Source organism: Trachinotus anak, unplaced genomic scaffold (genome assembly GCF_046630095.1).
Source record: "Trachinotus anak isolate AG129_WGS33_773 ecotype Australia unplaced genomic scaffold, CSIRO_AGI_Tana_v1 ptg000014l, whole genome shotgun sequence".
Lineage (NCBI taxonomy): Eukaryota > Metazoa > Chordata > Actinopteri > Carangiformes > Carangidae > Trachinotus > Trachinotus anak.
The window spans coordinates 5,569,513-5,597,183 of NW_027273865.1; the positions used below are offsets into that span (position 1 = coordinate 5,569,513).

The 27,671-nt window shown below is 40.7% G+C and overlaps 2 protein-coding genes across 5 annotated transcripts in view; one reads left to right on the forward strand and one right to left on the reverse strand.

Annotated features, from left to right (window-relative positions):
* Positions 1–16: 16 nt before the first annotated feature.
* Positions 17–27,671, reverse strand: part of caln1 (calneuron 1) — a 70,608-nt gene continuing 42,953 nt past the window's right edge. For all 3 annotated transcript variants that reach the window (XM_071496858.1, XM_071496857.1, XM_071496856.1), the window contains exons 5-6: positions 10,042–10,198; positions 17–3,837 (exon numbers count right to left, since the gene is read on the reverse strand). In XM_071496858.1, coding sequence (XP_071352959.1) covers positions 3,710–3,837; positions 10,042–10,198 — 285 coding nt within the window. In that variant the 3' untranslated portion in view covers positions 17–3,709. The remainder of the gene's footprint in view (positions 3,838–10,041; positions 10,199–27,671) is intronic.
* LOC139632060 (homeodomain-interacting protein kinase 3-like) lies at positions 21,296–25,829 on the forward strand. 2 transcript variants are annotated; one of them, XM_071496802.1, is made up of 11 exons: positions 21,304–21,524; positions 22,142–22,366; positions 22,464–22,655; positions 23,094–23,275; positions 23,420–23,543; positions 23,874–23,996; positions 24,111–24,179; positions 24,291–24,472; positions 24,582–24,824; positions 25,071–25,252; positions 25,418–25,776. In XM_071496802.1, exons 2-11 carry the CDS (start codon positions 22,172–22,174, stop codon positions 25,567–25,569), a joined length of 1,644 nt encoding a protein of 547 aa, XP_071352903.1. In that variant the 5' UTR covers positions 21,304–21,524; positions 22,142–22,171; the 3' UTR covers positions 25,570–25,776. The 2 variants fall into 2 exon arrangements, with proteins under 2 accessions (XP_071352904.1, XP_071352903.1); XM_071496803.1 differs by lacking the exons at positions 23,094–23,275; positions 23,420–23,543 and having other exon boundaries at positions 21,296–21,524; positions 25,418–25,829.

The window sequence follows — 27,671 nt, forward strand, 5'->3', positions numbered from 1 at the left end:
TAAAACATAACACACATTTAAAAAACACTGTTTTATTGCATCAATGCTTAATCCTTTGACTTTTGTACAGATTTCCGTATTTACAATTTTATAATTATTATGCCTCTAATAAATAGTACAACTGAAAGTCTCTCTCTAGTCTACATGTTTAAATATTGCACATGCAAAGTATGTATAGTATGTGCTTGTCTAATAGATATACTTACTAGCTTTATACAAAGGTACATAACAAAAAACGTGGGATCCAACCACCATGCTACTGAAAAGACACTGTGCGGTTCCCCTCCAAAATAAAACTCTACTTCAGCCATCGAGACATGCAGCCGTTCTGCAGAGGGGAAGGGGAGAGTTTGATTACAGTAAACCTGTAACCACAGTAACTGTAACTCAAATCCCAAAAGTAAAATTTGAAAGACAAAGTTCTTCTCAAAGAACAAATAAACGAAGCACTTTTCCAGTTAACCACTGCAGGACAGCAGTGACTAGCTGTGAATTAGGTGGGAAATTTCCACCAGTACTGCAAGACTGACAGATTAAAAAAAGAACAAAAACTCATTTTAATCAGTGACTTTTTCAGATAAAAAAATTAACAATAATAATCATAATAATAATAATTAAAACCAGTGTGACCTACAAGGTTCTGAAGACTGTTCTTTTTTTGTATTCAGTCTCCAAAATGTAATATTGGTAAATCATCTGTGAATGAAACCTTTTATAGGTTCAAAAGGACTTTTTCTGCCATAGGCAAGAAATCTATTCCTATAAACAGACTACGTGTTCACGTACAAGTGCTGCTCTACCCGCAGTGTTGGTAGACCAAAGTCAAACTATACATTATACATAAAAATCCTCATATTTTAACATTTAATACCAACAACTTCCAGACATAGAGAATATAATGCTGTGAGAGTCCTGCCTGACATCACATTCCCATAGTGCTTGAGAGAGTGAGAAGTACACGCACACGGTGATGGGACAAGAGCATGAACGATGTGGTCTCACTTCACCTCTAGATGGCAGTCTTGCACAAACCTACAGCTCCTCCTTGTCATTTCATTGGAATGGATGACAGGTACAGTGCAACAACGACGACAACAACAACAACAACAACAACAACAGGAGCAAACCCGAATCCTACAGGATCGACATATGTCTGCCAAAAAAAATGCCCGTTTGATCTTGTGTTTCCATGTGGGAACAGGGAAAAGCGTCTCTATTGTATCGTCTGGTTGACCTCTGTGGAGTTCTATGGCTTTGGCAAGAAGAGTTGAGAGGAAGCAGCCTGACGTGTTTGTGATGGAGCAGCCGCCCCTCCGTCTGCTGGGCTCCCTCCCTGCACCTCTGAACCCGAGTGAGCAGAGAGCACCGAGGCTCACGCACATACAGAGACACTGCACACCTTCAACAGACACTGAGACACTTCAGACAGGGGGTGACGGTATTTACAGAGGACGCTGGCTTGATTGCATGCACTTGATAATATGCGTGTTTCAGGGTTAACGTGTCGAAGATGAGCGTCGGTGCAGGAGTTCAGAGCCAACCTCAGCGGGAACGCAGTGTCTTTCAACTGTCCAGTGCTGTGAGAAAGTTTGCACAGCCTACAAAATGATTTCAGATGAAATGATCTGTTTTGTTTTTTTTAATCTGTGGTCTGTACAGTGATTAAAGTATTAAAGTAGCTACACCCCGTGTTGCTCAGATCTCATCTTCAGGTTGTAGCTACAGTTTTTGAACATTAATGAAAGTATTCCTGTCTTTAATCCCATCATGTTTTCAAATGAGCACCATCAGCTCTAACCCCAGCTCCAGTGACTCCGAGCCTTACACATACTGTACTGTCATTTTTATAGAAGACAATTAAAACAAGAAAATATTCACAACTGAAAGGATAGAAAAACTTATTTTTTCCTTATTATTTTGGGCATTTCTGCTTAAAAAATGACTAAGATAATAATAATTTAAAAAAGATCAACTTTGTTGAAAAATCAACAAATCATTTCAGCTGATAAGGGTGTGTGATATGGTGCCTTAGTTTTTTAATTCCATTTATGTATTTGAAATTGATAATGTATCAGAAGTAATAAATAAAACCTAATGTAAAAGGAAACAAATGGTGCACAGATCACAAACATTTTTAACTATCGGATGTTAAACTGCAGGAATCTGAAGGGGATCAAAGCTTTTCAAAACACCAAGGTGTAATTTATTAACTTGATTCATGGTGATTTAAAGGACAAAAAAATAAATAAAAATCCACCCTGAAACACTTCATCACTGTTTAAAAATCCTCTGTCAGTGATGAAACACTACTACTAACACTACCATTACTAAGTCAGCTTGGTTTTTTGGTCAAATTTTACAACTAGATCTGAATTTAAGAGCAGATGTTCAAAATGTTCAAGTATTTAAAACACCAATGAGATGTTGGGTTTTGGTGTCAGTCGCTCAGGATTAAAAGCAAAGGCTTCATTTAGTGACAGCGTCCACAGACATGCAGGTAGAAATCTGTCGGGAAGCCAGAACGCTTCACAGAGTAAAAGGTGCAATTCAGGTTTTGTCAACTGGAAAACCTCTTGCTATTTCTCAGGCGTTTGTCCTCGCTCTTTCCACCTACACATTAACACACAGCTGAGTGCGATGGGTTCACACCTGTTCTCTGGAGGCTGTCCAAAGTCATTTTGGGAAATGTAGGAAATCACCAACTGAGGCAAAAGCAGGCGAGACAGACAGAGAGAAAGCAGGTAGACCAAAAAGTTGAATTAAATCACCTCACAAAATAACTCCTGGAGAGCACTGAGCACCACAGACAGATGATATAACAGTGAGAGAGCACTGGAGGGTGGATTTTTTTTAATTATTATTGAAAAGACACAGACACCTTTGAACATTGTTCACCCAGCAGTATCCGTGAGAGAGGAGCCCCAAAACCACACTGTATTCATTCATGAATATCACAAGGTCAAAACACAAGCCTGGAGTCAACTTTTAACATTCTCCTCTCTTGACTGCTTGGTTTGTAGCTCTGTTGAACCGATGCCAGCACCTCATACCAGCCCCCAGATGCAGAGGTTGAAAATAGAAAGTTGGAGAGCTGAAGTATCGTAGCACCACAAGAGCTCCAGGAGCTGTGGCCTGACGCTTACAGATCCTTCTGCTTGAGTGGCGGCGAGCTCTGCCATCATTCTTCCAGGAACTATAATAAGAGGGCAATTGTTCCCCTCCTCGCATTCCCTGTCAGAACCCAGACTGCAGGCCTGGTGGCGCATCAGACTCCTGGTGGGTGACAGATCTGCAGACACACACTCACATCTCGCTGGAAAAGGAAGCAGCTCTGAACCTCTGCACTCAATGTTTTTGCTTTGCTTTTTTTTTTTTGCTTTTTTTCTTTTACATTATTTTTTATTGCATCAGGGAAACAGAGACAACAGAGTATTATGTGTAATGTCAGCCCTTGAGTGTCCCTGTCAGAGTAAAGTGGGAGGAGTCCTGCATGACTCCCCATGCTGGCTTCACGGTTTCATTGGACGTCGGGTGGAGAGGCGCCGCTCGCTCGAAAGAAAACTAAGAGTAATTTTAAAAAAAATGGATCTTGTTGATGATTATTTTGTGTGTTACTCCTTGTAGTTATTTTTCCCATCAGCAGGGACAGGACCTCACCCACTGGCATGCACATGCAGGCTGGCTCGTTCCCCGCTCACAGTGAGCACGGCTACTCCATGCCGTTCCTCAGCATCTGATTGGCTGCGATGAGCATGACGCTGATGATGAATGCCATGGCGAAGGCGCAGATGAGGCTCTTCCTCACACACGTCTGACGGTTCTTCTTTGAGGGGTGAACTGGAAGGGAAATGAGAAGGAGATCAACAAAGAGATGAAGAACACGGAGAAGAAAAAGTGCAATTCTAAAAGATGATTCAACTTCTGTGTTTGACGTGTGTTTGAACTGATCATTTTCCACACCCAGAGAAGGGACATTAATGAACAGACGAGGCTCTGACACCAAGCACATTTGGAGTGGGTTATTTGTACTGTGAAGCGTTTACTGCTTTACCCTTTACATTGGTTGATTTCTCTTCCCTTGGGGAGAATTATGCCTTTCAACTTCAATAACACAAATTGCACTAAAATGGCTAAAACTGCAAGTTTCTCTCCCCTGTCAAGATGTCTGCTTTATGTTGTGTTAGGAGAAATTATTTCACCCCAAAAAGCCAAGAGTGTGGGTTACTACAAGATGGATGTTGAAACCTGATGGATGAAAACCCTGGCGATAAATACACTGTGGACACATCTACACTTAAAAAGGGCAAGTTAATTGTAGTTGCCATTTTAAAGTTGGAACAATTTCAAAATGAAGTAAATACAACTACATTTTAAGTTCAGTATCAGTTTCCTAGATTTTCAAGAAGACAAGAACAACTTGTCAGATTTTACAGTACAGGAGGTTTGGACCAAGGCTAATTTTCATCTCTCGGTCTTCTATAAATATATATATATATATATATATATATATGTATATATATATACTTAAGAGGTATTAATGGCAGAGAAAATAAAATTCAACACAGTGAAGTGACTGTTTGCTCCTTTTCTGCCCAAATCTTTAAACCTGACAAAACTAGTTCAAATCCTCTACCCAGTAAACAAAACACTCAACAACTTATTTGTAAGTTTCTGTGGCTTTTTTGAGACATCCTGGTCCACTTCAAACCGGCTATGTTTCACAAAAATACACTGTGTCTGTTCCAGGCCAAAGGAAATAACTGGAGGTGTGATCTAAAATCAGTGTTGCTGGGCAGAATTCACAGCTCTGCTCTGGATCCCAGCTGAATGAACAGCGGGTTGCTGGGAAGTGACCAGCAGAGAGGGACAGTGAGGAGAGTGTCACAATTCACAGGAGCAGAGTGACTGCACAGCAACGGCCAGAAATCTGAATACAACACTAAGCTAGTCTGGCAGCTTTAGACTATGGGTCTGTAAAACTATGAAATAACACACATGAGAATCGACCCTTCAAATTCAGATATTGTAATTTTCTATATTAAATGCTCCTTTAAAGTGGCACACAACTGTATCATGTCTGCAGATGGAAAATATAACCTTGAAGATGTTGAAGTGTGCAGGTAAAATCTAATTAAAACGGTGGATCTGAGCCTCTCCTCTGATTGGCTCACCAACCTGAGCTCCAGCGCGAAGCCTCAGAGAGGAGATATAAAACTACACTGAGATGCTTTTTGGTACTCAAAACCACATATCTTCTTATAATTATCAACACATCAAATAAAACTATATATAGTCTAAATATGGGACCTTTAATGAGGGTGCACTAAATATTAGAAAAGTGTCATTGTGTAAAAATGCTGGTGAAGCGGTGAGCACCTCTACTACATGCTTAAAATACGTGACAGCAAAATTCACCTTAACAATATACATTTTTTCTCAATAACACTCCCTTTAAAGACAAAGGATATGGGAGTGTAAATGAATGATTGCATGTTGAGCATAAGGAGATCATATACAAATCCAAGCTGACACACACATTCGCATACAGCAGTCCAGCCTCCCTATAAGAGACAATTTTCTGCTTCAATCAACCTCCGGCGCCCACCGGTAACTCAGCAGTGGACTGCGAGAGGCTGAGATTATTTTACCGGGCCACGGTAATTAGGGGAGTTGGGCCAATGACCCACAGACACACAGCTCCCACTCGCTCTATTTTTAACTATTAAATCAAGAAGCACTGAAGTCATCAAAAATGCTACTCCAAAGAAAATGCAATGTGGAAAGTAGGGCAGAAATTGCTACATCTTTTTTGGCAGAGGTGTTTTGAGTTGGCAATCTCCAGCTGAAAAATACTATTCCAGACTCAATATAAAACATGACATGACATGATTTTGGATCATCTACGATTAACGTTCAGCCAATTACTAAGGTTATGTAACTAAACACTCTCTGAATGTTGAGCTTTAAACTTGGTTGTTCTTTGCACACAAGAGACTGACAATATGGTTTGTTTTTTTTTAACTGATTTTAACTAGTACAGTTTTACACACTGCTCACACACACAGCAGGGGAAATGAAGGAGCAGGTAGAAACTCACTCACCACTCAAGCTGTAAACTGAACCAGTGACCCTTTAATGATAACCTTTCTCTCAATTTTAGGCCACACATCACAAAACTCTCCACCGACTCCCCATCATTTAACCACCATGTAGCTGGGGTGAAATTATTTCACAGATTTTTCAGTATAAATCAGTATTAGTGTGTCATTTCCTCGATTGTACTGCAGCAAAGCGCTTCATTCTCTTTACACACACAGACAATCATCTCTAGAAAAATTTGAGGCGAAGGATTGTTTTTGCAGGTCTACTAAAATGTCAAGTATTTGAACAGGGTGTCGATGGAAAGACCATGTGTTCAGCTGCTGGCTGGACAGCAGGGATGGGAGGAGAGTTGTGGTCTAGACATTAGTTCTGAGTCCAGTTGCCTGAACCTGCTGTCAGCCTCATAAAACACCTCCTCAGCCGCCTGAAGCAACTACACCACTGCCAAATATCCACAAAGGGTTTTCTTCAGTGGACCGCTGTGCTCATAAAGGTAATGAAGTGAACATTGGTTTCCAGGCTCTGACTTATGACTGTCAACATTCACATGTGTATTTCACCATTCTGTGGCGCTTCAGTGGGGACACTTGTGCCAACAATTATACTGTGCCTAATTGTTTATCTTGATAGCCAGACAATTGTGACATTTAATTCCATATTGGAAATTTGGGAGATTACCTTTCAATAAAAGAGTGTTAGTGTGAAGTCTTTTTTTTTTCCTTAAGAGCAATCATATATGTGTCCAGCCATTAGCAGGCACTGATGCTCACTCTGATGCCATGTGTGTTTGTTCAGTGTTAAGATCTGAAAAACCTGCATGGATGTGTATTGTAGCTGCCACTGTTACAATACAGCGGCTAATGGGGATCTAACTAAATAAACAAACTATACATTGTAATTGTGCTGGTTGAAGCAATGGTAAGTGACCTGCTACAAGAGTAATATGAGTAATATGTAAAATAAGAGTTATATGAGTAATATGTCACAGGTAACAGACTGTTGACTCTGTGAGGTTGTGATCTTAAGTTTTCAACTCAGCACCTGGAAATTTAGTTCTTCTTAAAGGTTCTGCAAATGAGATTTTAAACAATAACAAAGCAGTAAACAACAATTTGCTCTGTAAAGATATAGAGGAGTGATGGCGTCCTGAGTGTAGAACGAAGTCACACCCCCTCTCTCTGTGTGATGTAATCTGAGCTTCTCTGTTTTCTGTTTTGGTAGCTAGGCTGCGAATGTGTGCATGTTAGTGCGGGTTTGTGCATGTGAGTCGCTCCTGTTGAACTATTGGTCCTCCCCACGTTTGAACACACAGGCACCGCCCTCACATGAGCTGACACAGTGCAGTAAGCAGCGTTCAGGTGAAAGTGACCGTGCAGAGTTTCCTCCACTGAAGAAAGAAAGGAGACCAGGGCACAGGCCGACGGGCCATGGGGACTAAATCCAGGTCAGCTGGTGGTCTATCAAAACATCCAGAAAGTTTTTTAAGTTTTTGCCGCTCCGTCAGTGTGAACAGGGGCCTGAGGTGTGGCTGACGAAGCATTTGTTTTGGTCTGAGATACTGGTGGTCTAGTGTGACATCTAGTGGCATATGGTAGACCATAAAACATATGCTATGCAACGGTCAGTTCATATTGACATATATGAAAAAAATCAACAGTTAGAACTTGAAATGAAGTTGTGAAGTTCACAACCAGGCGCAGCATGTGGGCCCTTAAATCTATACACTATATACGCAATGGTGACAGTCAAGGATCAAAGTTGATTTCCACGCTTGCTTCTGGCTGCCGGGCACACCTCGAACAGCTGTTCCTATGAGCTCTACGCTATTGGTGCAATTTGTTCAGCAATGAATCAGTGCCTGGTGAACTTCTGTGGATCAGTGGTTACATTCTTTATTCTGTTGTTTTTCAGCTCCACACATATTGATTCCACAGTGTGGTAAAGCCAGAGGGAAATCAAGTGCCTCTTATGCTACCTCATATATCAGAAAGCTGAAGCAGTAAGTACCAGAGGAGCATGATGAGTGGTGCTCAGTATGAATCGCACTGTGACACAATGTATTGATTTCTCCATGACTGAGCACATTTTGGTGTCCCTCTGTGGCAGGTGGTACTCATGGACCTTGGGGCAAACAGAAGCGATTGCTGTGTATTATCCTGCGGTGGTCAGTCTTCATCATAAACCCAGTAGGAACATCTTGTTGTCATCACTCCACGCCAGTTTAAAGACCCTGATAAAGTGCTGGTGCAATCTGTGTCCAATCCTCACTGACACCAGTGTCGGCCCAGTAAATACACACAGGCAGGCCGTGTGTGGTCAAAAGGGACATTCAGGGCTGTGGAATTTCACACATTATTTATGCTGCAAACACTTCTGATGGGGACAGTCTCACTCTCACTGCATAACAAAGCAGGTCGGGACCCTGCTTGACCATGCTGCCTTCAGGACACGTAGGAAATGGTAACGTTATGACTCAGCATTTCCCACATGCCACATTCATCTAAATGGTGTCAGTGACAAAGTGGACACAAGTGGGAAAGTCTTTTTTCCGAGCACAAATGGCATCAGTCAAGGCACACACAATGAGTAATCTCACATCAAACAACTTTACATTCATATTTTTTCAGTATGATATTTCTACCTAGACATCTGTCTCAACGCAGCGTTAGTCAGCTCACCATAAGAGGGCTGGCAGTGGGCCAAAGGTTAAAGATTAATACTTTAAATTTTAAGTTAAAATTTTAATTTACAATGTTGTTTACTTATATATACAGTGTGTATATATGTGTGTTATATATATATATATATATATATGTACATACACACACCCACACAGAGTGTTTTGTTTTTGTTTACCTGGCTGCACGGCAGTGGACGTGAAGGGATGGGTAATATGAAAATACTCAGTGTACTGTTATGTTTGTGGGTTCACCCACTGGTGAATGCTGATTATTGTAAAGTGAAGTGATGTGGAAAAAAAAGAAAGGGAATAACGAAACATTTGCTCCTCGTGTCGTCTCCTTAATAATTTGTAAATGTGCTTTGACTTTGCAGAGACAGCAAAGCTTTCCAGTCGAGGCTCAGTGGCAAACAATGAAAGAAACCAGACAGAGGATGAGCAGCAGGATGTGGATAGACTTGTTCGTGGGGTAATCAAAGTGACACTGTTTATCTGAACATATCTTAGGGCTGTTGTTTAGCAGCAACAAGCATCTGCTTGGTTATAGCCCAAAAGGTGCTTGTTTACACAGTGCCCTGCACATATGTTGGTAATACACGGTGATATATGGACTGCATACTGAGCACTGTGACACCAGGCTGCCTGTAGGCTTCCTTCTCTGATTAGATTTAAATGTTCAGTTGTTTTTTAGGTTATCTGATCAAAAATTTCTTTCTTTGAAGACCAAAAGCAGAAAAGACTCAAAAGGCTGACTCACTGAGTCTGAAGCCAAACCAGGTGTACAGTGTGAAAACTAAAATTATTTGAAGAAGAATTTATTTGAAAGAAACTACAGCATTTCCTGTTTTCATGTTGAGAGAGTAAAAAGGACCTAGAATACCCTCTGCTGCTCTGATATCCATAAATCTTGGATGGCTAGTTTTGCAGAGCGAGGTCATGTATATTTCATCTGCACCACTTCAGAACAGGTGACCAGCTGACGATCGTCCCCGCAAACGCTCTGTATCAATAAATCAGCAGGCGTGCTGCGACTCTGCTGGCTCTAGATCCTGATGAGGAAGCTCAAATTCTTCCTGACAGGATGGATTATTTTCTCTCTCACTACACACACACACACACACACATATGCCACAGCATGTATGTCCACAACACGAACACACACACACACACACACACACACACACACACACACACACACACACACACACACACTTGTATAGGTGCCTGTATGTGAAGTTAGCTCAGGCACTTCCGCTCACCTCCCTCAAACTCTGTCTGACAGTTCCCAGAGTTTTCCTTCAGGCTCTCTTCCTCGTTGATGATGATGTTCTCGATGTCCTTCATGGTGAGGTGGTCGCGGAAGGCGTAGAACAGGATGTGTTTCAGCTCCTCCAGGGTGATCCTCTGCATGTCGAACTGCAGGAGCAGAGAGATGAGATAAAATGAGATGAGATGAGGAGGTTTTCAAAAAAAAAGGGGCAGTTTTCCTTTCACATAAATAAACTGTGTGCACTGCTGCAGCACGCCTGGCAGGACCCAAACAAGTACTAACTCATGTGTACAAGACAGCAAGACTCTCCCTCAGTTTCAGGATCAGTGTGCACGCTTCAATAAAACAACACAAATAAAAACTCCATCACAGTCACTCATTGAGATTTTGCTGCCCACAGCTTACAATAAATGATGTAGAGACAAAAGCTCAAGCGCATAAATCATCATGCATGTTGTAGTAATTCTTAACCATGACGGCCCAGTGGCTCTCACAAACGTCACTATAATGCATTCACTTTAATCAGAGTGTAGCACAGAGTTGGTGCTTTGATTAAATTGAATGTGCTGGAGTTATGGCCTGAATGTGATTGATTTGTTGCTCAGTTTGAACATTTACAAAATTCAGTCTAAAAGACGGCACACACACACACACACACACACACACACACAACTTCTAAAGGTTTGAAGGTCTCACTGAGGGCAAAGACCAAGTTTTCTTGTATGAAAATTCAGAGGAACTTGACTCCAAGATGATGTTCCTGGTTATTTATCACATCCTCTATTTGAAAAAAATACTTCACACAAAAGGTGATATCATTGTCTCTGTATTAAGATGCTAAAAGCATGGGAGCAGCTGCCCCTAAAACTCACATTTCAATCACTCTAATGGCCTGCTACCAGTTTTAAGGACAGTCTGGGGCATGATGCCATAGCTAAGCAATCCTGTTACGAAAATGTATTTTTTCCCCCCTGTGACCTTGTATTTTTTGGTCTGGATCAGATACCTACACACATACAGTCTCTTCCATACTCTGAACAGAGCCTGTGAATCTAATCTGTGACATCAAGTCAAATCTTTCAATGTTGCTTCAGAGAAAATGATGAAAAATGACAGGCCAAGGTGACTGAACCTGCAGCAGACAAATTACAGAACCTGGGTGCATCTAATAGTGGATATGGAGTCATTTTATGGTTCTTAACAGTTAGTAATACATTTTTTCAGGGGTGTAAAAGTTCTGATACAGCAGCAGACAGGGAGAATAGTGTGTATATGTGATTTTATGCCATCAATTCCTCTGTAAATATATGTTTGCAAATCCCAAATCCCAGAGAGGTAGATAAGTATGTAAATAAGTGCAGAAATCACACTTACCCTCAATACCATTTGTTATCTCTCCACCTCAGAGTGAGCTAATGAACACTCACACCAATCACACCTCAGATGTTAATCAGCCTCCATAAAGATTAATTGTTGAAGCTAATTAAAAGCTGGGGGTCAATATTATAGGCTAACCTCTGTTTTCCGGGCGACTAGTCAAAGGAGAAGTAAATTTAAATATTTACAAGACAAAGTAAAACAAAAAACAAAAAAAAAAAACCTTACATAATAACAGAGAAAAACTATGTTTCAGTGACATGTAGATTAAGAGAAGAAGAAATTTTCATTTTGTATAAAAAACATTAGATCAAGTGGTGAGAAACACACCAGATAGGACTGAGTGTTTAGTTTTGGCTGGAAATAAAAAAAACTACAGTCACCTCTCCTGCTACTGTTAGTGCTACTGTAGTATTTCTACTTTTAATGCATTCATTACTCTTATCCATTTACTCATTCATCTATTTACTATCATTTAAAGGTCTCATATTGTATAAAGGTAGATGTCCATGTTTTTTTATTATTATAAAGCAGGTCTAGGTTCTATATTAATACTGTGAAAGTATCAAAGTCTCAGCCCACAGAGAAATGCACACAGCCTGTGTGGACTTAAGTAACTTTGTGATGTCACAGCAAAACAGTCATGGCTCTTAGCCATGCCCCCAGCACATCCTACCTGGACTCACCATCCAACCTTGCAGGATTTGGTTTCTCTGGGTGTTTACCTGAAATCTGCTATTTTTTATTTGATCACTCATATCAACCCTGTTGTTACGAGAGCTCCAGAGAGAAGCCTGAGAGAGGAAATGTAAAACTACATTGAGGTGGTTTTTGGTTCTTAAAACCACAAATATATCTTCTGATGGATATCAACACTTCAAATAAAACACTGGATAAATATAAAATATGGGACCTTTAAATGCTCTAACTGTATTACTCATTTCTCTGTAATGGTGTACTACTACTAAATATACTGATCATTATAGAAGGATGTGGTACTGTATCAGGGCTGAGGTTATCAACAACAGCTAAACTATAAATTATTTGGCCATATTACTGAGAAGTCTTGCATTACTGACTCCACTAATGCCCACAGGTCCTAAAAACATACCTCATAAAATTCTTCAGCTACATTATGATGGAATCTAATTGATAGTCAACCACTGTAAATCCAGACACCTTCCTGTCTTTGTTACTCATCAGTCATGGAAGCATCACAAACTTATGTCACATAATGTCTTACACCAAAAGACTCAGTATTCGAGTGAAGGTGTTCTGATGCAAATGAGCTGCAGCAGTCTGTTACAAAGCCTTTGTGTGTCTAATTCCTACCACCTCTCATGTGTAACAACATAAAACAGATGTTTTGTTTGCTGTTTCAGAGGCAGACAACATGTCCTACAGGCAGCAGAGCTCTGGTCATTTCTCCTCTACATCTCCATCTGGGGAACACAGAAAGAATGAAAAGCTAACCTGTCCTAAACAGTCAGATCCACCTGGAGCAATCCTGCAGCACCTGCCACTAAAAGTTACAGCCAGCTCCCGTGTCACTTCTCTCCATGGGAGACAGGTCGGTGGCCGTGCTGTGTTTACCTGACCTTCGTCCAACCTTGCTGCCTCCTAATGACGCCATCGCTGGGAGACATCAAGAGACTACCGGAGCTTCATTTGCCAGGGAAAAGAGAGGCGAGCCGGGGGATAGATTCATTCACTGAGCACTCCAGTGGCAGATAAGAAAAAGCCATTTTATTTCCTCTTTCCACATCCCTCCGACTTGCACAGACTATATTCACATTCAGGCATGGTGTGACCTTTATGAGAAAATATGGGCAGCAGAGAAGAATGACGCCCCTGCACTTAAAGTGACTCCCACAGAAAAGATCGTTAGTAGGACACCCAGTGTTGTCTGACCTACAGATATATATTGAACCCCATGCACAGGGAGGAAACCTTCAGTAGTTCAGTCGCAATAACACACCTCAAGCCCAGAGTCCTTTCAGGCGGACTCCGGAAAAGCTTGAAATGTCACACACTGTTAAGACCTGATGGGTAAAGCCCTGACAGAGTGATGGAAGTGATGATGGAGATTTGCATGGTCACTGAAATCTCGACTCATCGATCTAATGTGAGAGCAGTTTCCATAACAACAAGATACACAAGACTCCAACTCTAATGTATGACATCTGAGACGCCACTGATCTGATGTTGATGAAACGGTTCAGTGTTTACTTGCACTGAATTCAGCGTGGGACTGGCACAGGGCTTCAGTGCAATTACTGATCCCACCTGGAACTTTTTTTTTGTTGTTGTTTGAACAGCACAGAATCACAGTGAATGTGAAGATGTAAAGAATGCAATGTCAGGATTTTTTTCTGATTAACAGTGAAGTGAAAACAAATCTGGGTGACATGACATCACAGCGGATGTATCCATATTTTCAGACATCACTGATGAGGAGGCTGTACATTAATCAAAATAGCACATTTTTATGTTTTACAACTGTAATACTACCAGTATATGTTAGATTTTTAATGACGAAGGCCAGGCCAGTTTTGGTTCCCTTTGATAAACCTAACGCTGCATTTACATAATTTACAGCTTATTAACAGGGTGCATCATGCCTGACATTTCAGCACGGCACTGAGAATACAAACACTCACTGACAGACCGGCTGTTTTCTGTCTTTTTAAATAAGCATTCTGTGTCGCTGTACGCCTGGAGATTCTGATGCAAGACAAATATCCATGAGAACAGATTACAGAAGAAGTATTATCTTAAAAACATATCATCACCGATATCAATCTCTTCATCAGGGAATCATCAAAATTCAATAAAAGGAAGAGTATGATAAGCATTTATGGAGCATGATCGAGCTCAGACTAAGGGAAGGCATTGAGGTTGATTTTCCTGCCCTGGCAGAATCACTTTCCTTGGATTAAACCGTGAACCTTTTTGATTTTGTTCAACCGAGTGCGTGCCATGTTCTTCACACTGCCAAGTGCATTTAGGGTTGAAGATGAGGGAGAGGAGTCGCTCTGAAGAGAAAGCTCTGTTCTTCTCTACACTCGTAAATGAGGCGTGTTCAGCTGCTCACACACACACACACACAGGCGGTGAGAAGGTGCCAAGAGCCAGCATCAGTCCATCTGCTGAGTTCAGCCCTTTGCAGTACAGCCAAATTATACAGTTACAGATAAAGCTCTGCAAACACTGTAGAATCCAGTTCTATGCTTTTGCTAAGCTAAATTTAATGTGATGGAGTGGCAAATCATTTGTTGACACAGGCTCATCCTGAAGAGTCGCTGGATTTAAATGCAGAACAATGTGGTGTAGCCACAGACACACGGCTCCAGACGTTTATGACAAGCAGCTGAAAAATGAAGCCGGCAGTAAGTGCTGAAATCTGCAGTTCCTCGAATGACCATTTGTGACTGGCTCCAAAAGCAAGTCAGTCCCCATAGACCCCCATGTTAAAATGTCCAACTTTACAGAGGAAATAAACATGTTTACAGCCTGATACAAAAATCTGTTTTGGTCTCTAGAGCAAATTTTCTCCTGTTCAACTGCACAGGGGTGAATTTTTTATATAATTCACCTGTTTAAATTTTATTAAAGCTTGAAGTTCTGCATAATTGAGGGTATGGCCGCTTTGAGTGACAGGTGGGTGAGTGTATGCTTGCTACAAATACATACATACATACATATATAGTTGAATGTAAGGGTTGGATATTTGGTGTTTTGGATCACTCTTGATGACAGATTAGGTTTAAGAAAAATTAAAAATTATAATATTTTCATGAGGTAAACAAAGGTTTGAAAATAAACCTACAAACTTATAATGAGCAGAGACACCTGGCATGACCTCTGAAGCTGTTAGGAAAGTGTCAAATCCAAGTCAGATCAGTTTGTCGTCCACCACAAAAACATACTAGTGCAAGTCTCGGGACAAGAACTCACACTGGCAACACTGAGACTGAGACTGGGATGTGAACAATACCTGTACAGCCTATACAGTTGTGTGTTTATGATTGCTCTATGTTGTCAGAACATGAAAAAAAAATGGTGTGGTAGGAAGAAGTAAAGTTGAAGAAGAAAAATCTTATCCAAGCAACTGGATTTGACATCCAGGAGATGATGACAGTTCTCCTCCCTCCAAATAAAACTGCATCCTCTTGCACTTTGGGAAGTTGCAGCTGTCAGTTTAACAATTTCAACATCTCCTTTAGAGTATGTGCAGACCTTGCTTCCATCGTCATCCAGTCAGGAGCGATTTACTCAGCTGAATCCACCGACTGGATGTTTGTGCATGAACTTAAAGGACAGGTTCTACTCATCAGCACTGGCAGTGCAATGAAAGTTAACAGGTTGAGATCTTGACAGCCCCGCCATTAAGCGCTGACCCCATTAGCTGCCATATGTGAGAGAAGTTGTGAAGTAATGACTCGTCATTACTCGATTCCATCCGACAATCTCTAAGCAATAACTTTTCAGGACATCCCTCCTGCAAACCTCTCCACTTCTTACAGCTGGTAAAAATTTATTGCCAGGACATTTATTATTTATAGAGCAGTTTATATACACTGCATTATTCACATTACAGTATCCCAATCTGCTGTTTTCTCATAATGCCACTTCTCACTCTCAAGAACTGTCACATTCTCCAGCTCTTACCTTCTTATTGTAGATTTTTGTCTGTTCTCCAGGTCTTATATTTAAGCTGATGGCTGTAAGTGCAACTTGTAGCCTTAATGTATCCCACACAGTGTAGAAATGTGTTCCTGTTCATCTGTGAAGTCCTGTTGCTCTTACACTGTGTTATCACAACAAAGCTCATGACATTGTTATTGTCTGTCCACATCACTATCACCAAAACTAATTCCAGCACCTTTATTGTTAGTCAAGCTGAAAAGATTAGTTAATTATTAGTTGATGGATAGAGAATTATCTCCAACCGCAACTATTCAGAAAATGTATTCTTTCTTTTGATCTTTTTGATTTTTGAGCAAAAATGCCACAAGTTCCATTTTCTTAAATGTGAATATTTGCTGGTTTTCTCATAATGAAATAAATAATTTCAGGTTTGGATTTTTAGTCAAACAAAAAAAGCAACTTAAAGACATCAGTGTGCTTTGTGAAGCTGTGACAGGAATTTTTCACAGGTTTCTGACATTTTATCAACCATATCTGCCGATTTATGTTTAGTGGGTGATCTAAACAGTTGAATGTCCCACCCCCACTCCCAATATAGACCCTCTGCAAAAAGCCACAGAGCCAACATGACTTGTAGATATACGGATTTGAAAAAGACAAATTCCCCAGTTTCAGCACCGTAGTTTCAGCACCGACACATATACACACTCAGAGGGACTGGAGATGAAAAAAGTTTGACCATACACAACATAAAAACACAAGGATAAGGCTATGGCAGTGTGTGCTTGGTCAGGTGGAGTGTGGTAAGTGCTAGATTGCATCAATCGGAGGGTTGCTCTCTGATTGGTGTTTACAGTTAGGGGCTGGGGCCTGACAGCAAAACAACCACAGCAGTTTAGTCTCTATAGCTGATCCAACTTAGCACCGACCTGGAGTTTGTTATCGAATCAATGTAAATTTGCTCCTGACTGCACTCTCCTGCACGTGGGTGCTCGGCATTCTCCATGGGTGCTCGGGGGGCCAGAAGCACCCATGGTTTCAACGCCTGTGTTATCAACCAAATGATCAATCCATTGATCGAGAACTTAATGAGCAGATTTAACAACAATGAAATCAATAATTGAAGTAATGGAATCATTATTTTGATTCTGACCATTTACAACATCTGTAAATGATAAATAAATAAATGATAAATATTACTCTATGTATCTAATCTGCAAAATACATTAACCAAAATATTAGTTACCACTATTATTATGACTGTTACTATATTAATTACTGCACACTGTAAGTGTAGGATGTAAATGTATTTCTAAAGGTTTTTCATAGGACTTATCACAGGAAATAAGGCCAGACTAGGCTTAGTATATTCATTATGCCCTCCTCTACCCGTGCTTATCACCATTGGTTTTCTTGTTAAAATGAATGCTCAGCATCTTTATCGATCTCTGCTTTTAAACAGTCCCCCACCAACCCCACCCCCACCCCCACCCCCACCCCCACCCCCACCATTAAAAGGCCCCGAGCCTTCAGTAGAAATTTATGTCTCCATTACCACAGCGTCATCCAGCCATCAAAGGCCAGAAGATTAATTAAAAGAAAAAAAAGAAAACATAACGTGCGCCATGAGAGTCACAACAGGCGGGAAAATAAATAGGAGCTCATATCTCAAAGCAGTCACTGGACTGTTGGAGGTGACAGAAACATTGGCCACATGGTGCATTGATGAAAATGACTCACTTCGACTTTGATAGACCAAGTACAAGATACACGTTAAGGCCCCGAGGAAACGAGCCAGACCTCTCTGCTGAGGTCTGTAACCTGTAAACACTTCAGTGTGGTTAAAGTTCTGTGATCAACGTGTTTTTGTGGCTTCCTCAGACACAAGCAGACAAGAGAAAACTCTGATCAAAGCGGCAAAGACAAATGCTCACATCAGGTGTTTAACAGTCTGTGAACCCTGCAGGGAAATCTATTTGAAGCTCGGGACAGGAGACGATACTCTCCCTTCATGAGGTTCACTCACTTCACATTCACTTTTCATTTGCCGCAAGCACAACAGCGTGATGCCTTTGCCAGTAGCAAATCAAAAGGACAGCAGACTTTAGATGGCTTATCTTAGAAGAAATCTGAAGAAAGTGGGGAAAGAAGGGGATCTGCCGAAAGCCACTGAGCAAGCTATCAATAGCCAATTACTGTTAGTATGATTAATCAAAGAGAAATTACTCCCATTAACCCCTGGAGTGGAGCAGCCTGAGGGTCACGGCCCTCATTAGTGGGATTCAGAGGATCTATATGTCCTGTCTTATGTAATTCATTGCCTTTACTGAGGAAGAATGAGGAACAGAAGAGACAGAAGACAAGAGGGATGGTGAATAGAGGAATGAGTCGGGGACAACAGGAGACGCAGAGGGATGAGGAGGTGCAGCGGAAAAGTGGGAGACCAAATTAATTCTAAGCACAATTTGACTTGGAGGTTTAACATTGGATTGCAGCTCAATGCAAACCTGAACACATTCAGCACAAGCTTTAATTAAGCCCAACGGGCTGCAGCAGCTTCTGTCAACAGGAACCGATGATAAACCATATTTCTCATCTCAAAGTGGTCGAAACTTTTTTGTTTTCACTTTGACCAAAACCTAATTAAAGCCCAGTGCAGTTCAAGAGCAGCAGCTCTGGTTGGCTTGCAGAACAGGAGTCAGGCATCAAACACTAAGCTCCAAGAGTGAGCCTATATCGCCTGCATACTCTCAAACACACAACGCTGGAGTGAACAGATGTGTAGTGAAGACCCGGGGCTTTGACTCTTTTGCCATTTTTTTCTTTTCTTTCGAAGCAAAGTCATAAAAAAAAAAAAACCCGACGTCGAGGTGCTGGCAAAAGCAGGGAGATGCATCGACCCACCTGCTGACTCTCATTTCTGAAATTAAAATCATCTCCACAGAAATGTCACATTAGGGGCTCTGTTTTATGATGTGGAGAACTGCATAACTGAGGACTCAAAGCCCACGCTTTGGGGGGAAAATATCAATTCGTGCAGCATTATGACTTAAGCTTAGAAAAGGTAGAGAAAAAAAACCTGAACTCCAGCCATGTCAGGAAACGCTAACAAACTAAAAAACATTAAATGATGAGCGATGAGCGTAAGGCCTAAATCTTTTGAAGCCTTGCATTCATCCATTCACTATTCATCCTCGCTGTCTGCAGCCTTGATCGGACTTTCAAGTGCAACTCTGAGAAAAAAAAAAAAAAGGTTAAAACCGCATCTTAGCCGATGTTAGCACACTGATCTACGCTGTGAAATGATGAACAATGAGAAGCGGAGCCGATGTCTTTTCAATCGCATTTAGCTGACAAATGATTTTCTCCATACATCTAAAAAGGATTCTGCACTGTGATTACTTAGAAGATAAAAACGAAGAAGCTTCCCCCCGAGGAAATCCAGTGTGTCAGTATAGTGCAGTCAGAGGCATTTATTTTGATTGACAGCTACATCATTAAAATTCTGGGCACTCAAGAACACAAATGATCCTCCAGTGTGTGTGTGTGTGTGTGTGTGTGCGTGTGTGTCTGTGTGCGTGCATTTATGTGTGTTTTAAGTTAAGCGACTGTGCAGTAATGTGTTGCCGACACTTATCAGAGCTGCGGTCTGCATGAGAAAGAGCTGTGATGAAGTGAATCACTGAGGTAGCCAAGCTGACTCACATGTAATTAAAGCTCCACGGAACATAAGGAGGAGGGGTTGGGATGAGGAAGAGGGAAAAAAATGTCACATATGTGAAAAAAACAAGGCTCCTCTAAAAACACGCAGAGAGGCTTCGTGTGATACAGAGAGCAGGCAGAAGAAGGAGACAAAGTCAGATGAGCTTTCACTTCTCAGGAGGCCTGAGGGTGTGTGCGGCTGCAGAACTTCAAACAACACCGTCCATGTTTTCTCAGCGCTGGGAGAGGGAGCGTTATCAGCTTGAGTCAACGCACAAGACTGATTGGCACAGCACTGACATCCACACACTATTCTGGGTTATTGCTCAAATGGTTAAGAGTGGATAAGGTTGAGCCTCTTACTGTGCACTGTATATGTTTGTGTCTCAAATAAAGAGGCCCTCCTGCACCCAAAGGTGAAACCTGTCAGTTTCCAATCAGTAAAAATCATCACCTCATGATGAGTCCTGGGATCAGCGAGTCCAGAATCTAGGTGCTATTGTCTAATACACTGCATACACTGGCATAAACAGCCAGGTGATGCATTAAAGGAAAAAACCAACACATAGTATCTTAGTCAGGTGTTAGGTACCGACATGCAGCCAGAACAGCTCTGGACTCATCTGGAGTGGTGGACGCCATTCTGACAAAACATATTCCCTCATTTGGCATTTCGATGGTGATGATGGTGGAGAGCACTGTCTAAAACGTTGGTCCAAAATCTCCCTGGGTTGAGATCTGACTGTGAAGGCCACAACCATTCAGTGAGCCCTCGTGCCTGTGTCCTGTTTCTACACTCATCCTTTCATTTTTCCTCTGTCTGTATATGTTTATTTGAAGCCTTGTGTAGCAGTGTGCTTCTGAAACAAATCATGATGGTGCATACCCACACGCAAATGTAACAAATGTACATATATTGAATATATGTAGGCCTACATATGAAGTAAAATCATAAGGACATATGTCTGTATATACATAGGCCTATATACTGTATGTGTGCGTGAATATATTACATATGAAACCTGATAGAAATTGGAACAATATTGATATATATGTCTAGCTAATGTATATTTATGTATGTATGCTCATATTGTAGACATGTAAATATATATCCATTCCAAAGGCTGTCAATATATGGTGATATTATATATGTATATATTTAAAATGAGTAAGAAAAAAATAATAAGAAAATCATATATAAACATATAGAATTTTTATAAATATGCTGTTTTGATAAATTTGCATTTAATGTGGGTATTTCATACATGTTATGAACTTATATCGCTCATATATCCAGAGGATGTACATTTGTGATCATTATATATCCCCTTATAGGTCACCTATACTGCATGGCAACATCACTCTTGATATAGGGGCATGTACTGTATGTCATATGTTACACTTCTGTATGGGTAAATAGAAAAAGCCTGTGTCCTTAAACACTGTAGACACATTAAGATGATGAGGAGTCTTTTCACCAGTTGTTTTGTATATTCTGTGTTTATTCGCTGAATTCTGCTGTAGAACTTTTCTGTTCCATCTCTGTGTGATGTCGTAATGATGGAACAGAATGTTGAGACGTGATCACACTGAAACTTCTTCAGATCAGTTCACTTCAACCTTGTTTGTTGGCGTATGCACCTGAAGAAAACCTGAAGAACCATTTTGCAGAGTATTTCGTATTGTTCACTCACATTCAACACAAAACAACACTGACACCACGTGACCTGGAGCGACCCTCACGTAAGTTGATTACATTTTCCACACAACACTTTTTCCAGCAAAGAAAAATCACAAGTCTCTTCTCAAAGTCAAGCTTTCAGACATGTTTGGTTGTGATGTAGATATAAAATCTGATTTTGTTAACACACTATTTCATCCTACTTGGTTCTCAGCTGATGCAGCTGACACTGGCACATTGTTTTTAGATAAAACTGTTTAAATAGATTTATAAATAAGCAGATACACTATAGTGGTTACACAATGAGTCACTATTTTCACTGTAAAAAAAAATTCTTCTCAATTTTAAATATATATATCATGTGGATAACTGAGTTATTAGTTACTAGTAGTATTTTTATGTATTTTTACTCAGGTTACAGTGTTTATAGTAAAAATGTATCTACATTTGTGAGGTGATAGTAGTTGTAGTAGAGGTAGTAAGCAATATGTATAGGTCTGTAATTTCATTTTATTTGGTTTAAGCTTTAGTTTAGTATTTGTGGTGGATTTTTGAGATGAAAATAACTGACTGATCCTGACAGAGCCTGATGAGCTGCCTCTCTGTCTGGCTGTCAGGCTCTGTGAGACGAGACATGACTCTGTGTATTTAAAGTTTTTTGTTTCTCCTCTCATTTCAGGTGTGAGAAATCAGAGTTCATTATTTCACCATGGCTGAAAGGTCAGTCTTTGAGGTCATCTCCAAAGGCCTGATCTTCTCCACCACTACTTATTATCATGTGGAGGACCTGCTGGGGAGTGGCACGTTTGGGGTGGTCGTCCAATGCAAGAAGCTGGATACCAATCAAACGGTGGCTTTAAAAATTGTGCGGAGCAGGAGACACATTGAGGAGGCGAAGCAAGAGGTACAGCACAAACAATGTGCATCAGCATTTGACTTGTGTAATGATTGAAAAACGCACTGCATTCAGATCAAATCTCTAACATCTCCTATGATCCCAGGAGGCTACGCTCAAGATGATGAAGGAGCTCGACTCACACATGTTCAACATTGTTGGATGGAACGACTCCTTCATATACGAGGGTCTTTACTGTCTGGAGTTCGAGAAACTGGACATAAGTCTGCATGAATTCCAGCTGAGGAGCCGGCATCGCCGTCTGCTGTTGAAGGAGCTCCGCCCTGTTGTGCAGCAGGTTTGTTACACACATTGCATTGTAGAGTGAAGGCTGCACTTTATCTTAAAATGTGTTATGTTATAGTTTTTGGCAAATTCCCTGTTGCAACTTCCATCTAAATACATCAACAACTAAAGAAGGATTTTTAGACTATGTTACCAAATAACAGACTAAACAGTGCACATGTTCAGTTGGTCCAGTCACCATCTTTAGGGTGTACTATCACCATGGCTACACATGTTGGTCTACCTCAAACTTATCAGGGGAAAACAGCTGTGAGACATTCATATAGTTCATATAATTGAACGTACAAGTTCTGAATTTGACAGAACCTGTCATGTATTTTGTTGTAGTTCTGCACAAAAGTACGTGTTAGTTTATGTGCTGTCCTAGTTTTTGATGATGAAATGAACCCTGCAGTTGTTTCTAACTGTTTATTTCATTTCGTGATTTCAGTTGGCTACAGCCCTGGAATTTCTTAAGACTGTCGGGATCATTCACGCAGACCTGAAGCCGGAAAATATAATGATGGTGGACCATTTAGGACAGCCACTGAGAGTTAAAGTCATCGACTTTGGCTTAGCTTGTCACGATCCTGAGGCACTGACAGGCGTCACCCTTCAGAGCCTGTGGTACAGGTAAATAACTGACAGCACATCTGTACATCTGGGACGGCTGTGTCAGAAAGGACATTAAAATAAAGAAGCCCTGTGCGCTGACATCTCAGGGTTTTATGTTAGTTAGTCTTTATAACCTCAGTGTGGTGTTTGTCTTCTTCAAAGATCTCCAGAGATCCTGCTGGGGGTGTCCTTCAGCGAGGCCATTGACATGTGGTCTCTGGGCTGCATCGCTGCAGAAATGTTCATGGGCACTCCACTTTTCCGCGCCAGAGACGAATATGACTTGGTCAGCATTTCACAATATTATACTTAAAACACAACAAACATGTCTACCCATCATTATTATTATTATTATTATTATTAATCTTTGCATTGAGTTAGAATAGAGGGAGATAAACCATATTTCTGTGCATGATCACTGATCGGATTAAGATGAGAAACAATGACTCTCATTTCAAGCTAGAGACACTTAATCCACATGTTTGAATAATATTAGTACAAATTCACACTTATTGCCTGATCAAAGATCAGTTTGCTTCTAACTTGAAGGTAACTTCTCTTGTGATACCTTAAAAACTTTGGCCTTGAAGTGTAACACAACGTTGTGTCAGTACAGGTGAGGCAGATCGTAAAGACCATTGGGAACCCACCCGATCATTTGCTGGATGAAGGACTATACACAGAACGGTTTTTCTGTGCAGATGAATCACTGCTGGAGCCCCTCCCGAGGAGACTGATGGTAACATTATTTGGCCACTGTTGAGTTGGTTTTTTTTTTGCCTCGTCTTTGATGTGTCATTCTTTCCACAGCATTTAGAGCACATTAGCTCACAAAAACTTTTCTTCTTTCTAGTCATCACTTGAAGTGACAAACTTTGCTTATGCCCCGTGCAAAATTAGCAGCCTAAATGACCTGATGGAGGTAGGACATCTCTTCTGGAAAACATCTGTGTTTTTAACTCAAACATGAAAACACGCAATAGAACAAGTTCCGATGTTCTTACTGTTTTGTTCTACTCTGATCGTGTGCTAGGCGTCTTACAACCTCTCGGGAGAAGACTCTCCTGCTGTGCACTACGACCAGGTCAGCTTTGTTGACCTGCTGAGGCAGATGCTGATGGTGGATGCTGGGGAAAGAATCACACCGAGCCATGCTCTTCAGCATCCCTTCATCACAACGAGACACCTCGTCAGCGCATTCAACCACAGCTCCTAGTAAGTGTGTGTTTATACCTCTGTATTATCTCTGTGCTGATGTAGATAGATATACTGTAGACATAGATATAGAGGAAGTTGTTTGGCTCAGCAACTGGTTGTCTTCCAGTGTGAAATCGTGCATAGAGCTGATGAATGCTTGTGAGGATCTCAGCTCCGACAGCGGAGAGGATGTAGCTCAGACGACCACAAACACATGTCTGACTGAGGAGGCCACAAACAGCAGTGCCAGCCCGGCCATGCCCAGCGTTCCCTGTGAGGCCAAACCTGCTGCGCCGAGCAGCAACGAGCATCAGAACAGTCCCACTAAAAGAAAAAGGGATGCAGCTGCTGATGATGAGTGTGGAAACAGGTAAGTGTTTGACACATCTCCCTGTATTCATTATGTGGTACAGAAGAACATTTCAACATTTTGGTAAATATTCTTATTATTAGAGTTCATTATTCCACAGTTAGCACACAGACTAGGAGTGGTATTGATCTTCAGAACTAACTCTCAGCAAAAAACTAAAATAAGCACATTTTCCAAAATGTGAAACTGCTGCCTTACGATCCAAGAGATTTAAACTCTTTTCTTTTTTTTTAATTAACACCGAAGCCCAGGTATCTGTCCAGCAAAGAGAGGGAGGACTCATTGCTGGGCAGAGACCAGTGGACGAGTGACCACACCAAAGTCAGCGCTGCACAAAAGGAAGTGGGAGGACGAGGATTTCTGCAACTGCAGCCCAGCAAAGAGGAGGAGCAAAAACCTCGTCAGAGAACTGACAGAGAGTGTCAACAGTAAGCTCAGCTATGGAGACACACACACACACACACACACACACTTAGGATCAGTTTCGTTGACTTGGGTCAGATCTAAATATAAGTTCCAATGTAGAGTTAGTCTTGGTGAGTCTCTCATGTACGATCAGACACTTCACCAGTATTATGAAATGTTTTTTTTAGAACTAATCAGCAGCTCAGAGGGAGCCCAGTCCAGCTCGAGCAAGGCAGACCACCTAAAGAGGAGGAAGAGGGACGATGAGGAGGCTTCAAGCTCAGACCAAACCGCAACAGAGAAGAGAAGGAGGGGGAGTCAGGCTGGGGGAGAGTGGTGAACTTACCCAGCAGAGGAGGCCACTGAGAACACTGTTTCTTATAGTCACACACAATTAAGACAAACCTGAAGTCAGAGGAGCCAAGAACTATTTTCATTTTCATTGTATTTCTTCTTCTGTTTACTTGTATTGCTTGTATTTCTTTTTCATTCATGCTTCATTACACAATAAAAAATATATACATGCATATCATATTGTATTGTCTAATACTGCAACCACCATTAACCTGGTCACATGGTGGGTTTCCAGAGGTTTCTACAGTTTCCCCCAGATCTTCTGCTTTTACTGAACTTTACTCAGCAACACCTCTGTTGAAAAGTAAATATTTAACTGTTTCATGTTGTAGGTTTAGGCACAAAAGCAACTTGGTTAGGTTTAGGGATAGATCATGGTTTGGGTTAAAATAAGTACTTTCACAGGTTACAATATAAAACATGGTGGTGGTTAATTAGTTAAGAAAAAAAAAGAAAAGAAAAAAAAACGTCAGCAGGTCATTTCAAGCCCTTTGCTGAAAAGTCTGATGCTGTCTCACGCGACCATTAGATGATGCTAAGCATTAAGATCAACCTGTTACCTTTTACAAATGCAAAAGTTTATAGCAGTAGAACTGTGAGGCCAAAATGCACTGATGAGACATCATTTGAAAGGTAACATCTTCTACATCCTGAAAATGTACTTGTTCAGCTTGGGACAGAAATCCAACTTAATCTACATCAGTTCATAGATGGTATTTCTTTGTATTTCTCTTGTCCTTGCCTTAAAAAAAAGTCATACTCAACAACAATAACTTGGATATAGTTTATGAACTATACTACTGTAGTTTATGAAGAACTATTAAAATCTTCATGTCCCTTCTACATCTAATCAAAAATGCCTGTGTGAGAAATCAGGCTGGTTTTGAAGCTTCAAGTTTATACTGGGTGTCACCGTGCTTGTTTTAGAAGAAACCATATGTGGATGAGAGGGTGGAGCTGCAGAGGACTGAGGGGTGGAACCTGACCACACCAGGCTCCTGGCTGCATTTCTGTATTGTGGTTTAACATTTCCACTGTAATTATTTTTTATATTACTTATTATAACAAATTATGTTGCACAGGAGATTCAACTACCTCTTTTTATTATGCAGACTTGTGACAGTGAAGTTCACCTTCACCTTCATCCACTACTGTATTTTAAAGTTTTGCTACAGCTGACTGTAAATTGCACATATCAATTCATTCATTTCTTACATTCTTTTACACGCTTCCATGTATATGTATGTATATGCATATCTATTGTGAATTTTCTCTATAGAAACATGCACAGTATTGTAATCATATAAGAACACATTGATGGAGGTTTTTCCAGGATTTGTAACTAAGACTACATGACATAAATAATAGAAATGTTTCAATGGTGCTATCCTTGAACATTGACAATGAAGGACTCAGAGACAGATATTAGAGTTTGTGCTTTCCTTACCAATTTTAATGACAGTGAAAACATTGGTTCACCACAGTGTCCTGTGAGGCAGATGGTAAATTTGGAAAAAACATGCTCTCAGTACAATTGAACCACAGTAGATTTATTTATTAAACACATTTTCAATGACAATAACTGTAAGTTATGAATAAAACATTCATAAACATGAGCTGTACTGCAATAACAACTGCTCCAAGTGTCAAACCTTCAGTACACTCTGAAGAGTATTTAAGGCTAATAAATACTTCTAAAGTGGTAACAGCAGTATCCATCTATTAAGCGTGTTACCACCATCACCTGTCAACAACAGCAGACATGAAGTCAAGGTGAGAAACTGAATCTGTGAATACTACAGACAGAGGACAATAAACAAACTTGTAAACAGCTGGTCTGTCCTCTCATCAGAGGAAGCTGACGTGGAAGTGGTCTTCTGGCATCATCATCATCATCATCATCATCATCATCACAGCCCATTTGAGAACTCAGGACGTCATTACAGTTACATAAAACACTCCATACACAAGGTCCTCCTTCTGTTGGCACCACTCATTCACTTTTCAGTGAGGACACCTTTTGAATTATAGTAAAAGAAACACTTTGGTTAAGAAATGATGGATCACCCTCAATCACATGCACATACA